The sequence below is a fragment of the Pygocentrus nattereri genome, chromosome 17, assembly GCF_015220715.1.
Source record: "Pygocentrus nattereri isolate fPygNat1 chromosome 17, fPygNat1.pri, whole genome shotgun sequence".
Lineage (NCBI taxonomy): Eukaryota > Metazoa > Chordata > Actinopteri > Characiformes > Serrasalmidae > Pygocentrus > Pygocentrus nattereri.
The window spans coordinates 15,133,460-15,148,232 of record NC_051227.1 but is presented as its reverse complement, the minus strand read 5'-3'; the positions used below and the strand labels follow the sequence as shown (position 1 = coordinate 15,148,232).

At 40.4% G+C, this 14,773-nt stretch overlaps 1 protein-coding gene across 4 annotated transcripts in view; it reads right to left on the bottom strand.

Annotated features, from left to right (window-relative positions):
• LOC108432509 (telomerase protein component 1-like) overlaps window positions 1-14,773 on the bottom strand; it is a 71,457-nt gene that overhangs the window by 28,101 nt on the left and 28,583 nt on the right. For 3 of the 4 annotated variants that reach the window (XM_037546726.1, XM_037546728.1, XM_017706372.2), the window contains 13 exons: window positions 13,157-13,448; window positions 12,937-13,008; window positions 12,227-12,348; window positions 12,004-12,117; window positions 11,030-11,147; window positions 10,653-10,841; window positions 9,356-9,543; window positions 8,539-8,680; window positions 6,200-6,379; window positions 6,019-6,111; window positions 5,749-5,881; window positions 4,386-4,545; window positions 2,007-2,140 (listed from right to left, as the gene is read on the bottom strand). In XM_037546726.1, the coding sequence (XP_037402623.1) occupies window positions 2,007-2,140; window positions 4,386-4,545; window positions 5,749-5,881; window positions 6,019-6,111; window positions 6,200-6,379; window positions 8,539-8,680; window positions 9,356-9,543; window positions 10,653-10,841; window positions 11,030-11,147; window positions 12,004-12,117; window positions 12,227-12,348; window positions 12,937-13,008; window positions 13,157-13,448 (1,937 nt within the window). The remainder of the gene's footprint in view (window positions 1-2,006; window positions 2,141-4,385; window positions 4,546-5,748; window positions 5,882-6,018; window positions 6,112-6,199; window positions 6,380-8,538; window positions 8,681-9,355; window positions 9,544-10,652; window positions 10,842-11,029; window positions 11,148-12,003; window positions 12,118-12,226; window positions 12,349-12,936; window positions 13,009-13,156; window positions 13,449-14,773) is intronic. The other variant, XM_037546727.1, reaches the window with a different exon arrangement.

Sequence of the window (14,773 nt, the reverse complement as noted above, 5' to 3'; positions counted from 1 at the left end):
TGTCACTAGAAATTTGAATCTAAATGAAAAACTAGATTTTGACTCATTATTTTAAATCTGTATCATCTGAAATTAAATTTTAAGGTCTGTAAGGGAGCAAAATAAATTCTGAACCTGAATTTTACGCTTGATGACGGACAAGCAAATGACTGAAATGCAACTTCTAAAAAGCATTCAGTTTCCTATCCGTTCACATTTTCAGATTCACTTTCAAAGTAACAGTTATAGTACCTACAGATACTGGTCATTTTATCGGAAACACCTTCCAAACAGGTGCACTTGCAGTGACTTGCTGAAGCCCACCTGTTACTGCACTTTATCAATTACGGATCATATTCTGCTTTCTTACAAACCTAAAAATTCACTTCAGTTCAGAATTCAACTTTACATTGAAAATAACAATCAAAGTCAGATTTTGGTGTTTAAATGTAAATTTCTAATGGCATTACTAATAAACTCCACAGAAACGTGAATATCGCTGCTGTCGGATCAAAACCTTGTATCTCCAAAAATGGTAACTTTACAGAAGAATAAAAAACATAATTTACTTTTAGTCTAAGTCAATAGAACCAGACTTTTTTCCACATCATTTTGCTCCGTTTCTTTTGGTCCATCCATCATGAAATTTACATACAATATAAAGGACGACATTTTCAAATTATGCCAAAAACTGAAAAATGACAACAATGGATATACAAGGTTTTTTCAGACAGCAGCGATATGTAAATGAAAAATAGGATGTGGGCCCTTTAAAATATAATAATATGACTAAAAAGGATTAAAAATATTAAGTAATTTCTATAAATCATTTGATAACTACTGACAGAATCTGAAGTGTGGGCCCTTTTAAGAGCCCTCACGTTGTAAAGCTGTGAATCTGTATAATTTATCTTTCCCGAGATGAGACTAGTTTTCTAGAGAGAGGAATTTCAGCTAATTTGTTAGCAGCTTAGTAGTGAGGGTATGGGAGGCAAATCCAGCCAAAATAAATAAATCAATCAATCAATAGCAAAGTGACAGTTTGCAATTCAGTTTTCGCCATGTGACATGCTTTAAGTGTCAGAATAAAAAGCCAAATGCAAACGAACATCAGCGCCACCTGCTGGTGATTTACTTTTCATTTCCCTCTTTGCTTTTTCATTTTCAAGATGACCAACATTTAAATATATGTTCATTAGCACCAGGCAGGGCTATGGGTGCATCGTTGTTCAGACTAAAACACTAAGAATCTCGGGGAGAACCATCACCATGTCTAAGATCTGGAGAAACTGAACATCAGACCAAACAGACTATGAAAATGTTGTACTGGCATTTATTTAGAACACACAATAGTTTTCTAAGTTATACGAAGTTATATGATTTGCCTCCCATAGTGTGGGTGGAGATTTTACAGGCTCCGTCTGATAGCCATGCAAGACCTTAGGAACGCCAAAAGTAACCAGAACTGTGTGTCTGAAAGTTGGATAAAAGTTCAGAAGAACAGCTTTGGTAAGAAATTCTCTAACTGCCTTTCACTTTTAGAGTGAATTTCAGAAGCCTGTTTCAGCAGTTGTCCATCTACTTCTATTATAACTGAGCGCCAAGTTTATAAATAGGGGCAGTTGTGGGCTGGAGGTTAGGGGACTGGCCCTGTGACCGGAAGGTTGCTGGTTCGATCCCCAGTTCATGACTTAGGTGTCCTTGAGCAAGACACCTAACCCCCAACTGCTCCCTGGGTGTTGTGAATAGGGCTGCCCACTGCTCCTGGCAAGTGTGCTCACTGCCCCCTAGTGTGTGTGTGCTCACTTGTGTGTATCGGGTGTTTCACTTCAGGGATGAGTTAAATGCGGAGGTGAAATTTCCCCGTTTGTGGGATTAAAAAGTGTCACTTAAATAAAGTTCTCTTCATAATTTTCTCTTCTAAAGTTATTGTCATAATACAAGAAATGCATCAAAAGTTTTTATCATTGGTGACCAAACGTGCTTCAGTGTGCAGACAGAGAAAAATGCTGGTGTTTTCCCTTTACCTGCCAATATCAGGTGCGCTCTGGCTCTGTCCTCCTCGGTGGAAAGGTAGAGCTGCTCAAAAGCTGACCTCACATCCGGGATGGTCAGAGTCAGGGGCTCGTCCGGCTCACGAGAGACAGATGGACAGATTAAACTGCCAGACAAAGTGACTATATTAATTTTATCTTTGTAAAGAAACAGCTGAAGGTAAAGTAAAATGTAAAGATGAGCAAATCCAGCGAGGGTCACTGCAACAGATGTATTTCACCTTTTATCCAACAACCTAGGCCAGCAGTCTGGCAAGACATCTGTTTTTTTACGTGTGTAAACTCCACTGACCGTTTTATTATTCATCAAACTCACATTTGCAATGAGTTTAAAGATTAAACAAACCGAAAAAAAACTAATCAATATCATCAAAAATACCAATAATAGCACATGGGACTGAAAATAACAATACAAAAACTTTGTGCACATAGCAGTCCAGACCAAAAGTGGATCATCCTATTTTACTGCACAATGATATAAGCAAATGTTGCGGTTAAAATGTTCCATTAAAAGACATATTACACTGTGCTTCTGGTTTATACGACTAACCCTAACCCACAAAATAAACAAAACCAAACACAGCCAGTGCAGAAGCATCTCATACAGGAATACAATGATTAAATGCGTTATTTTAGGGGAACAGACCACTCAATCATATCATTCAACCCTCTTAAAAACTAAGATGTTTTGTTCATTTCACATTTTATTCTTTCCAGTCATCAGTCAGGGGAGCAGTGCATTCAATGCTCGACGTCAAACACTCTGCCTACAGAGCCATGTACTACGTGTACTACAGAGTACATTGGCTCACGAGCCATTGAATGCTGTTACTGTCTCCCTGTGGAATTATCTACATGCATTAGGGCGTGCTTCATGTAAATAGTATGTAAATTAGGTGCTGGTAGGCTGGCGCTTGATTTCACGCACCTAATTCAGTATTTGTGATCAAATCTCTGCTCGTGTCCACACCGTACGAAAGATTCATTAAGATGATGTTCGTATGTCAAATCTCAGCTCTTTTAATGCCACTCTAATGAATAAGGGGCGGCTGTGTTTTTGTGCACCTTCACTTTCTTTCGCTCAGTGGATTCAACCTGTTATGGACCTTTTTCACAGTCACTGCATCGTCACTTCCTGCTGAACATCTGTCTGCACTGCTTAACACAGCGGCACTAGAGGGTCTCCAGTTTTCAGCATCCCTCAAAATCATCCTTCAGCCTCAGCTCAGTTAATAGAAGAGCAGTTTGCATGTCTGGTAGTTCCTCTAACATGAGCAGAAATGCTAGTCTGGCGTGTGTAAAGCACCTCACGCAAAACTTAAAAACATTTGAGCTCTGTGTGAATCTGTGCATCTGACCCTGAGGACTCTGTTCATCACTGTGTGAAGCTCAGGGTCTCAGGGTCTCAGGGTCTCAGCCCGGTAAACAGTACGCAGCGGCAGAAAACGGAGCCACGCATCCCACGTCTGAAAGCGCATCTCCATGTCAAAGCAGCAGCATTTAGACGGCAGAAGTGGGAGGAATTTGCCTGAGACGAGTTTGGCAAAGCGGAGAAGAAGCGGAGGGGATTATCATGTTCAGCACATCACACATCCTTAAACAGACCACCAGGTTTAGCTTTTCCCACTCAGGCCATGTAAACATCAGCAACATTAGCAAGTGCCCTGAACACCATAACCAGCTCAGAGACAGAGCAGCTAATTTTTACAGTACAGTTACTGATCACTGCGCTGCGGTGGAGAGGAGGCAGTTTCTCAGGGCTTCTAATCAAACCCCTGTGACGACCATCTCCAGCATTTTAAACACTCCAGTGAATGAATGTTTGTCCTGGAGCATTTTGTCTGTCCAGCTATGCAGCCCGTATTCAATCTACAGCTGTTTCACTCTCGGTTCTTATCGGTTACCTCGTTCAATGTGACGAGCGGAGCTTTTCAGATGAAGCCGAACATTTTTAAACTTGATCGAGTGGAAACTCAGGTGAGGCTGCTCAGCTGAATTATTGGTGCATTAGGAACGCAGCAATGATTTCAGGGATTATCAGCCATTGTTTACAGCGCAACTCAAAGCCGCTACTAATTATTCTTCCGTATTAACGAACACGGAATCGTGAAAATGGTTTATACCATGATGTTTTTCTTCAGTCTTTAAACTAATGATGGGCAATACATGGCATGGAAACCAAAGAAGAAACACTGGCAGAAGTTAATGGTGAAAGTAAACTCATATGCACAGAGTTTAATAGCAAGGGAATTCCAGACTGAGTACGGATGCATGTTTCAGAAGAATTCACTGCACTGTTGCTTTGCAGAACTCATAATGAGACCAGGTACCATGCTGTACTGCACTACTCACCCCTGTAAATGCTGTGCCAGCTGGGAGAAGGCAGCCATGGGCATTCGGCTCCTGGGTTTTCTGGCGAGTTTCAGGGCCTTCTGCCAGGTCAGTGGGTCCGGAGTGGAGTTGAGGTCACTGCACAGGTTCAGCAGAGCGTACAGATCTCGTTCCCTCAGACCTGCAGAGAGGAAACAGTGACGATGAATGGAAATGATATATTTAATGTAGATCAAATTGACAGTGAAACAGACTCTCACTGTGGACAGTGGCAGAATGGTGGTACAGCTGATTGTGGGTTACAACTGGGGTCCAGTTTTGCTGGATTATAGTTTACAGGAGGGTCAAGAATCAAACTGTTACTGCTATTTGAGATTTTTTCCAGGTTCCATGTTTTTCCATGTATCAGTGTTCATAACATGACATCATGACCACCTCCTCATGTCTACGCTCATTGTCCATTTTATCAGCTCCACTTACTGTATAGCTGCACTTTGTAGTTCTACAGTTACAGACTGTAGTCCATCTGTTTCTCTGATACTTTGTTACCCCCTTTTACCCTGTTCTTCAGTGGTCAGGACCCCCATAGACCCTCAGAGAGCAGGTACTATTTGGGTGGTGGATCATTCTCAGCACTGCAGTAACACTGACGTGGTGATGGTGGTGTGTTAGTGCATGTTGTGCTGGTCTGAGTGGATCAGACACAGCAGTGCTGCTGGAGTTTTTAAACACTCACTGTCCACTCACTGTCTTAGTGAGTGTAAACATCTTAAATGTAGTCAGTATATCTACTATTTCTCATTCTGAGACTGTTGTAAGAATACTGTGAGATTACTGAACTTATTTCTAGACATTTTTACTTGTTTTTAAGCCGTTATATCTTATAAAAGTGTCTGATTTCATTGGCAGATCATGTTCCTTGTTTTAATCATTATTTCTTGAAATAAGCAAAATTATCTTCATTATTTCTCCAAACAAGTGAACTAATCAGCCAATGGAATCAGACACTTTCACCAGATAAAATCACTTAAAACAAGTAAAAATGAACAGAAACAGGTGGAATAATCTTAGAATATTCTTACAGCAGCCTCATAATGAGAGATATTAGATTTATTCACTAAATTTAACATGTTTTTAACTTGTTAACATATTACTTTTGCAGTGTAAGTAGAGCAGTGCTGTCTGTGTGCCTCTGTTCGGAAGGTTTGGTCTAGTTTAGAGCCAGTGTTACAGCAGCTCCAGTGCTAAAGCTAAAGAAGTAAACGTTTCTTAGCTGGAGAATTGACTTCATTTGGGGAAAGGAGGGAAAAATCTGGAAATTTTTATTTTTGGCCAGATAATCAGATAATGTAAAGTTAAAAGTAAAGCAGCAGTGCTCAGTTACCAGTGGAGCTGATGGTCAGCGCTCCCAGTGTCCAGTCCAGGCCCGCTGCCTCGTACTGAGCCTGCAGCCTGAGCAGACTGTGCTTCACCAACTCACACAGAGATTGAGGAAGAGTCTGCAGATTCTCCTTCATCTACAAGACATCATATCACATCACCATTATCAGCCATACAAGGCCAGACAGATGTTCTCATCTCAAAACCATTGTGCACTGAGAAAAAGCTCGAGAGGTGGGACATTCTCAGGATCCTGCAAACGGTCAGTCCTCACCGTTTCAAAGGAGGCGTAACTCCTGAGCTCCTCGCAGGCCAAGTGCAGGTAGAGCGGACTCGCGGCTCCTTTCTTCATCAGCAGTGTCTGAAGCTACAGATGCAAACAGAAACACATGCTGCAGTCTGTATTTACTGCATTTACTGTTTATACAGTGCGAGCTGGGGTCCCTGAGCCGTACCTGGTTATTAAATGCAGAGTCACTCAGTTTCTTTCCGTAAACACTCAGCTCCTTCTGGACAATCTCCCTCCTGTCCGGCAGAGGCAACTGCCCTAACGGAAACACAGCAGAGCCCTTCTTTTTGCGGATGGTGGTCTGAAGGGCTGAATATTTGGTGACACTCAGGATCAGACAGAATCCCTGAGAGAAAGAACATCATGGAAAAGAAGAAGAAGAAGAGTGTTTAAGAAGAGTTTAAGAGCCTTGTGTCCTTTAAATAAGCTACAGTTTCACTACCCAGAACACAGAAGCTGCAAAAACAGGGCTAAGCTGCAGCAAGCTGAACACGTATTCATGGTTTTGACATCACACTGAAGTGATGACGTGATGTAACACAGAGTGCTGTTCCCGCAGACTGTTTATAAGAGGGTTGCTGGAATGGAAGACGGGTGAAATCAATTAAATGCTGTTCTGTTTGCATGTAGTATTGTACAAAGTCTGAAACCAGCAATCATTTACTTAATATACAAGAATTAAACATAAATTCAGCAAAAAAAGTGACAAAGAAATAGTAACTATATATATATATATATATATATATATACATACACACACACACATTCCAAAAAAGTTGGGATGCTATGCAGAATACAAACAAAAACAAAATGCAATGATGTGCAAATCATTAAAACCCTATATTTTTCCAAACATAGTACAGAGACAAGATGTAAAATGGTGAAACTGAGAAATTTTATTGTTTTTTGAAAAATATTTGCCCGTTTTGAATTTTATGCCAACACGTTCCAAAAAAGTTTTACCATGATAGGGTATAAAGAGCGTCTCAGAGCGGCAAAGTCTTTTAGAAATAAAGATGAGGAGGTTTCACCTCTTTGTGAAAGGCTGCACAATCAAATAGAGCAACAATTCAAGAAGAACATAAAACAGCAAAGAACTTCTGCTTTTCATTGTCTATGGTACATAATATCATTAAAAGACTGGAGAAATCTTTGTATTTAAGGGATGAGGCCAAAAAACAGTATTTGCTGGCTGTGATCTTTGGGCCCTCAGACAGCAAAGCATTAAAAACAGTGGAAACAGTAGTGGAAATCACTGCATGGGCTCAGAAACACTTCTGAAAACCACTGTCTGTGAACACAGTTCATCACTGCATCCATAAATGAAAACTCTAAAAGAACAAAGAAGAAACCAAATATAAACAGGATGCAGAAATGCTGCCACCTTCTCTGGGCCTGAGCTCATTTAAAATGGACTGAGGGGAAGTGGAAAAGTGTCCTGCGGTCCGACGAATCAACATCTGAAATTCTTTTTGGAAATCATGGAAACTGTGTCCTCTCAGCTTGTTACCAGTGCTCAGTTCAAAAGCCAGTATTCATGATGGTTTAGGGGGGCATTAGTGCACATGGCATGGGTGACGTGCTCGTCTGTGAAGGCTCCATTAATGCTAAATGATACATACATGTAAAAAGACAATGTAAAACCACATTCTGCATGTATTACAGCAGCATGGCTCCGTATTAAAAGAGTCTGGGTGCTAAACTGACCTGCCTGCAGTCCAGACCTGCCATCACTGAGAACATTTGGTGCATTATGAAACAAAAAAATACAACCAATGAGCAGCTGAAATCCTGAATCAAACAAGAACAGAAACTGAGAGAAAAAAACGTATATATATATATATATATATATATATATATATATATATATATATATATATATATATATACACACACACACACACACACACACACACAGATAGATAGATAGATAGATAGATAGATAGATAGATAGATAGATAGATAGATATTTTTTTTCCTTTAGTTATTTTGGTGTCATTTTCTGTTGAATTTGTGGTATATTACCATGTAAAATATGATATAATTTATGGTATAATATTTTCAGATCCTTTACATTTTTCCATTTTTCAGTGTTGTTTTCAGTTCGTTTAAACAAATCTGCAGGGATATTCTTCCACACCTCCAAAGTTCAGTCTTCGAAGTTAGTTTTGCATTTTTGCTACTCACAATGAAAGTAATCCCACAGACATTCAGTGATGCTGAGGTCTGGACTCCATTGTTTTGAGAACACCAGCAGTTTCTTTGATTAGTAAATTTGCATCTTTTTTGTCCATTTCATTATCAGTGGAGGCTTCTTGTTCATTTTTCCCTTTTTGGAAAATCCTATTTTTTCCACTTCTTTTCCTTTCACTTCATTTCATTATGCAAGCATATGTCTTTATATCTAACATCCCAGAAATATCTTCTGAAAAATGAAGGGCTTGTACTAAACAGTAACCAAGTATAACCAAGGGTGGCCTCAACTGAACATACTGCGTATCTTACTTTGGGAAGGCGTTCTGGGATCCATTCGGAAACTCCTTGACCTCTAGCATCGTGAACAAGATCTGCCCCATCAACTAGCAAGGCTAAGGCATGGCCTTTCCTGGGCTCAGTGATGCGTGAGAGAAACTCTGACAGCAGGTCTCTGTAACAGAGAACACAAACAAATACATGCTCTGCTGATCACACTGGACAATAAATATTCTCATAACACCAACTGATAACTATTATTGTCTGATCTGTTCTTTTTATTCAACCTGCCAAAACTTTAGGCACAGTTGACCATCACTTATTTTACTGGCCTTGGTCAGCAAGCGTGTTATTAGCTTAAACGTTATCTCTTTAGAAGTCATGGTAATGTTGTCAACATTGCTGACAATATATAGAAATAAAACAGGTCCATGAATGGAACTTTATCCACAATTTCAATTTCAGGAAATATTCTTCAAGAAAGCTCTCAGTTTCTCAAAAGTGTTAAAAGGAGTTCCTCAGGGACCTATGCTGGGACCTATTCAATTTATTTATTTTACATTATCAACAACATCAAATCATTGAAAACTACTTTCATATGAACTACTACACTTGTTCATATGGCTGTTCTACACAACTGGAAGTTACATGTTAACGAACAAAAACTAAAAAAAACAACCCAGTCCATAAGTAATTGGACGTGTTTTGTTTTGGATCTCTACATTGGATTTTTAGCTTAATCCCCATGTAATCTCATATGTAGCGGTATTATATGTTATAGTCATGTGCATTATATGATGAAAAATAAAATAAATAATGATAATGAACTTCACCTATCATCTCTACTGACCTGTAAGGTGCACTGGTAGATAGCTCCTCCACCTGCTCCTTCTTCCTCCTCAGCCATTGGACAAGGCAGCGTAGCAGGTGTTCTACACCGGAAGCTGCTTGGCTAGCGGCTGTGGAATAGGATATGACATCACAAACTGGCCCTTTTCTATACTTGCCCGGAGTCCTGAGGGCATGAGCCAGGCCAGCCTGAAAGAACCAGTGAGAAAGAGAGAAATAAATGAAAACTTTATTAAGTGTCTTTGTCATTAAACTGTAATTGTGTTTTACTAAATTGTATTTTCTTCCTCTGTTTTGTAATCTTAAAAAGGAGTCATATGACTATAATTGTACTAATAAGCACACCAGACAAAAAATTTGTCACCTGTGACTGAAATGTACCTAATAGTGTGAAATACCTCCATGAGCAAAAATAACAGATGCGATTCAACATGAACTGGACAAGTTTCTGGATATAGGTGGTATTAATGTACTTACAAATGCTCTCCCTTCCATCTTATTTGTTATTCCAGGTAGTCACCTCTACCAAAGGACCCATTTCCATATAATTAAAACAACCCCAGAACATCACACAGCCTCCAGCTTGAACCACACCTGCACGCAATCCTCATTCAAGGCTTCCTGAGGTCTACGATGAACACGATGCCAAGCATCATTCAAATACAGGCAGAAACCAGATTCATCTGACCAGATAATAGGTTTCCAGTTATAAACAGTCCAGTTTTTGTCTCTTTGCCCACTGTAACCAGCAATTTTGTGAGACGAAGAAGGCCTCTTGATTGCCACTCTGCTCCATATGTTCATGGTATACAGGTCCCTGCGGAGCGTTCTTTCAGAAATTGGTTATGAAGAACCTGCACTGACTTCTAGACTTCTAGAAGCAATTCTTACCTGGAAGCGAAGCAATTTTTATTCATGGACCATGAAACACGTCTCGTCTTTCAGCCATAATTCTGATGAGAATTTTTGCCACTGCTGGTAGACCCGTATGACCGTACTCTTCAATACACCTGCAAATTCAGCTACTTCCTTCACACTGTGGCCTTTGGCAGCCCAAATACAATCACTCCTTTTTGTCAATTATTAATCTGCTCTCATCTGTAGCACCTTTTCTCAATCTATGAATCCTGTCGCAGGTATTTATAGCCTAATCATCTTTGTGCAGTGCCATCGGCAGGAGCATAAAGTTACTACCATCTTAAACATGCAAGGTGATTCATTTTTTGTCGGGGAAGCTTAATATTATTTATTCATTATTTTGTTTGTCTGTGTGTGCATGCTTTGCATAAACACTTTACCATGAATGCAGTCTTGCCTTCTCCATGAGCTCCCTCCACCAACAGTATTCCTCCTTTTTGCTGACACTCTTGGACTTTCTCTATTGCAGCGGAAATCAGCTTCCCTCTGCCATGGAAGCGACGCTGCTGGGCATCCTGATGCACCTCCTGTTCGTGAATCTCCGACGTCAGATCAGCCTCATCTTCTTCCTGACCACCACCAGACAGATTTATAATCAAAGGAGGGAAAAAGAAACCCAAACCTTTACATTATGAGGAAAGTTCTAACTATGAATTTGCATACTTTTTACTGTTTAATGTTTAAGTCACAGTGACACAGAAAGTCTCTCAAATAGGAAGAAAGTGTTTTCTGACATGGTGTGGATTCGAATCCTGACCTCCACATATAGTTTCTGTAAGGCCGCCCACAGATCCTCCATCACTGCTCTTGCGAAGTCCTCCAGACCTTTAACATACGGCCGACCATCCACAACACCACCCCACTCACATGGGTAACTGCAGAGACCACAGAAAACAGCACAGATCTGAGAGGAGAATAACATACACAGCAACCAAGCAAGCACAAAAAAACCTGATCAAATTACGTTTCATTAATTTTCTATTTTGATGTTTTAATGCACAGTTGGTTGGTTTCTGAATTTAGTATATTGAGAAAAGTAAACAAAATGCAGCCTCTGCAAACACAGCAAGTAAATAGAAACTGTCCACTACGATTTGCCACAAATCCACAAAATGCCACAAAAATGCCACAAAAATGCCACATTTAAGTTGCTCTGTGTAGAAAGAGTTAATTTACAATCAACAAAACATATCATTTGGCCACAGAGTGCACACAACTGCAGATACACAGAAATAAAGGTGCTAAACGGTCACTGTGGCAGGACCCTCAAGGCTCCATCTTAGTACCTTTAGTCAGGGAACATAACTGAACCATAATCCACTGAAATGATGTGTTCTAAGCTGTACTGACTCCACACACCCCGCCTCGCCTCCAGGCTTTTATTCTACTGCTCTGTTTTAAAACATTCAGTTATGAAAATGTACAAATACAAACTTTTCACCTGGAAAAACTTGGAACATTTACACTGTTTGTACCTTGAAGAATGAAAAATGTACCTGTACAGAACCTTCATTACTGACCAAATCCGATTTTCTGTAGTAGTCAGATTATTAAGTGTATGTAAATGCACTCATTATGAGGGTCACTGTCACACAACTGCATTAAAGTGTTTACGTACTTACACCTAGCATTTCTGGCCTTACAGATAATATGGGATAATATGAGCACACATTATATGATAATGTGGGATAATATGAGGGTACATACTGCATTTAATGGGCAACCACTTACTTTTCTGTGATCTTGAACTGATTGTTCCGGATCCATCTTTTCATCTCGTTCATCTTGGCTGCAGATTCGCTGGACTCAGACACAAAATCTCCTCTCCAGGCTGCGGGAACGGAGCTGAACCCAGAGAAACAACAGGCACTATTAACTGTTCACATTACATTACATTACTGTCAGATACAGATACCAGAAACCTCCGTCCAACGGAGATCCAGTGTGGACATACCTGACCAGGTGAGGTGACCTGAAGTAGAAAAACATCCGGCTCTGAGCGGAGTCTGGATACAGAGCCTGAAACTGACGAATCTCCATCTCTGTGACTGACAGGCCAGCGGGGGCTGAGTTCAGCTGGCAGAGAGGAAAACATAAAAACAGTCCTTGCCTGATCACAGCTTACCATCTGGTTCTGTTTTGCTGTTTTGCTCAGTGGCTTATAGTCTCATCTTCCCTGGGGGGCTTTTTGGCTTTTCTCACAGATCATGAACACAAAAGTCACAAATTTAAGCTAATAATGATCAGAGACAAACATTAAAGGCATAACAAAATAGAAATAAGGTTATATGCCCAATTAGTAAACAGCAGCACTGAATATACCCAACATTCGCAATCTTACTTATGGTGTGTTTAGTATTACTTTGGACTTTGGACTTCGAACACACATAATTTATGACTGCAAATATACAGTCAAAATAAAAATGAGTTAGCACATCCTCTTCAATGAACAAACTAAAATATGGCATTTTCTCCAAATTTTAGTGCAGAATTTGTATTTCTTACTGAGAAAATGTGGAAAAAACTTAAACATAAAACATAAAATGTCCCATTATTTTTGCACAGGCAATTTGTTTCCTCAAATATGATAAATTCAGAAAATAAACAGCAACTGTGCTTTAAAATGTGCAAAAGTGTTTTCTCTGTAGAGGATGTGTAACTTACTCTCGCTGTAAGGTGAAATCTGACTGTACGACTGTATGTGAATGTGAGATCCTGCTGGTGTGGGTTTCCTCCCTTTCAATTATGCACAAAAAAAAAAAAGAAAAGACTATTACAATGCTAACAGCTCCCCCTAGTGGAGAATGTAGTGAGCAAGTGAGGAAGTGAGGAAGTGAGCCAGTAACAGTACGGAATGTACAGCGATCCGTGTTCTGTTCTTTACCCAGTTGTGCTGAGGAAGGTTAGGCAGTGTAGGCTGAGACGGCACCTGCCCGTATCTCTCTCCCAGAATGCCGAGCAGCAGCTGGCTGCGGCACACCTCGGACAGACAGAGCTGAGTGGCCTGGTTGGACTCCTCCTCGGTGACGCCCCAGCGTAGCTCCACCTCCTGCAGGTAGAGGCAGTGTGGAGCCACGCGCCGCCGCAGCTCCGGGAATACGCTCCGCACCAGGACGTCCCTCTCAGCGTGCATGTCCCGAAATGTAGAGGAGATGAAAACACGCACTCCACGCCACCTGAGGAGAGATGAAAAAGAGATGAGGAGAAACAGAAATGTCTGTAGATGATATAAACAGCTACAGTGCATAAATAAATAGTTTGACTATTATTCCAACAGCCACAACAACTAAACACAGAGACGGGTGCGCTGCTTCATATGTTCTATAGCGGGGTTCGGCAACATGCGGCTCTTTTACTGGCTTGTTGTGGCTCCGCAGCAGAATCAGATCAGCAGGTAATAATAAAATAATCCTCCTTTACAGTAAAATAAAGCTCTGCTGATCGTTCAACACAGTTTAACAGTAAATGGTCTTAAACGCTGTAGTTAATGTAGAACTGCTGATTCCCCCTTTAACCCTGAAGATCAGCGCAGACTGCTGGTCACCATAGCAACACAGACAACAATCTCACCCAACTAGTAGCTACGAAATGGCAGAGAGAGATTTAAGATGAACGTCAATCATTTGGAGACGAATGGACTTATTTGTGTTTATAATCACTCCAGCTGGTTTCCTGAGACGTTTAATCTGCAGTGAGAAACTGACAAATACTAAATAGTTGTGAAGCTGAAGTCGCTTCTCATTTGCCAACTTCACCTTCGAATTGTCCTGTTCCACCTTAAATGGTGCAACAGACACACTGTGGCACTTCAGGCACCATTTAAAGTGGAACGGAAAATTTGAACAAGAAGCTCGCAAATGAGAAGCAACTTCAAGCAGCGAAGGGGGTGGAGTTTATATTTGATGTTCATACATTTTCTAAAATCGACATGTTTAAGTAAGCAATATATTTTAATTAAAGCGCCAAATCACTTCACTTGACAACACTGTGGGGATGTGACACTCCAACCTGAGCAGGGGGAGGTGCAAAGAACAGAGCTGTAGGCCAAAATTGCCTAATATTATTTATTAAACTTAAAATCTGGGTGCAAATCAGCGGCTGGCTGTGCTAGTTATGTGTACGTATCGACCTCTCGCCAACTTCATAGCATGTCATGACTCGCTCTGCTTGATATAAATTAGCAAAGAAATTCTAACTGAAAAAGTACCAATCATTCAAGACATCATCGTTCATGTCACGTATATAGCCTTAAACTTTTGACAGCCACAGTCTAAACCACCTTCCCGCATCCAGGATCAGTGCTGGGCAAAAGTCAGAGAACTCCTTAATCTGTTCAGTTTTCAGTGAAAAGAGCCTTTGAGAACAAGTTATTCATTTCTCAGGAGATATTTATGAAGGTAGTAGACATAAAATGATCATGAAAAACTGGATTTCTCCACAATTTTTTGAAATAAAGGCGTTTAAATGAACACGTAAACACTGTTCAAGCTTCAAAAGCCTA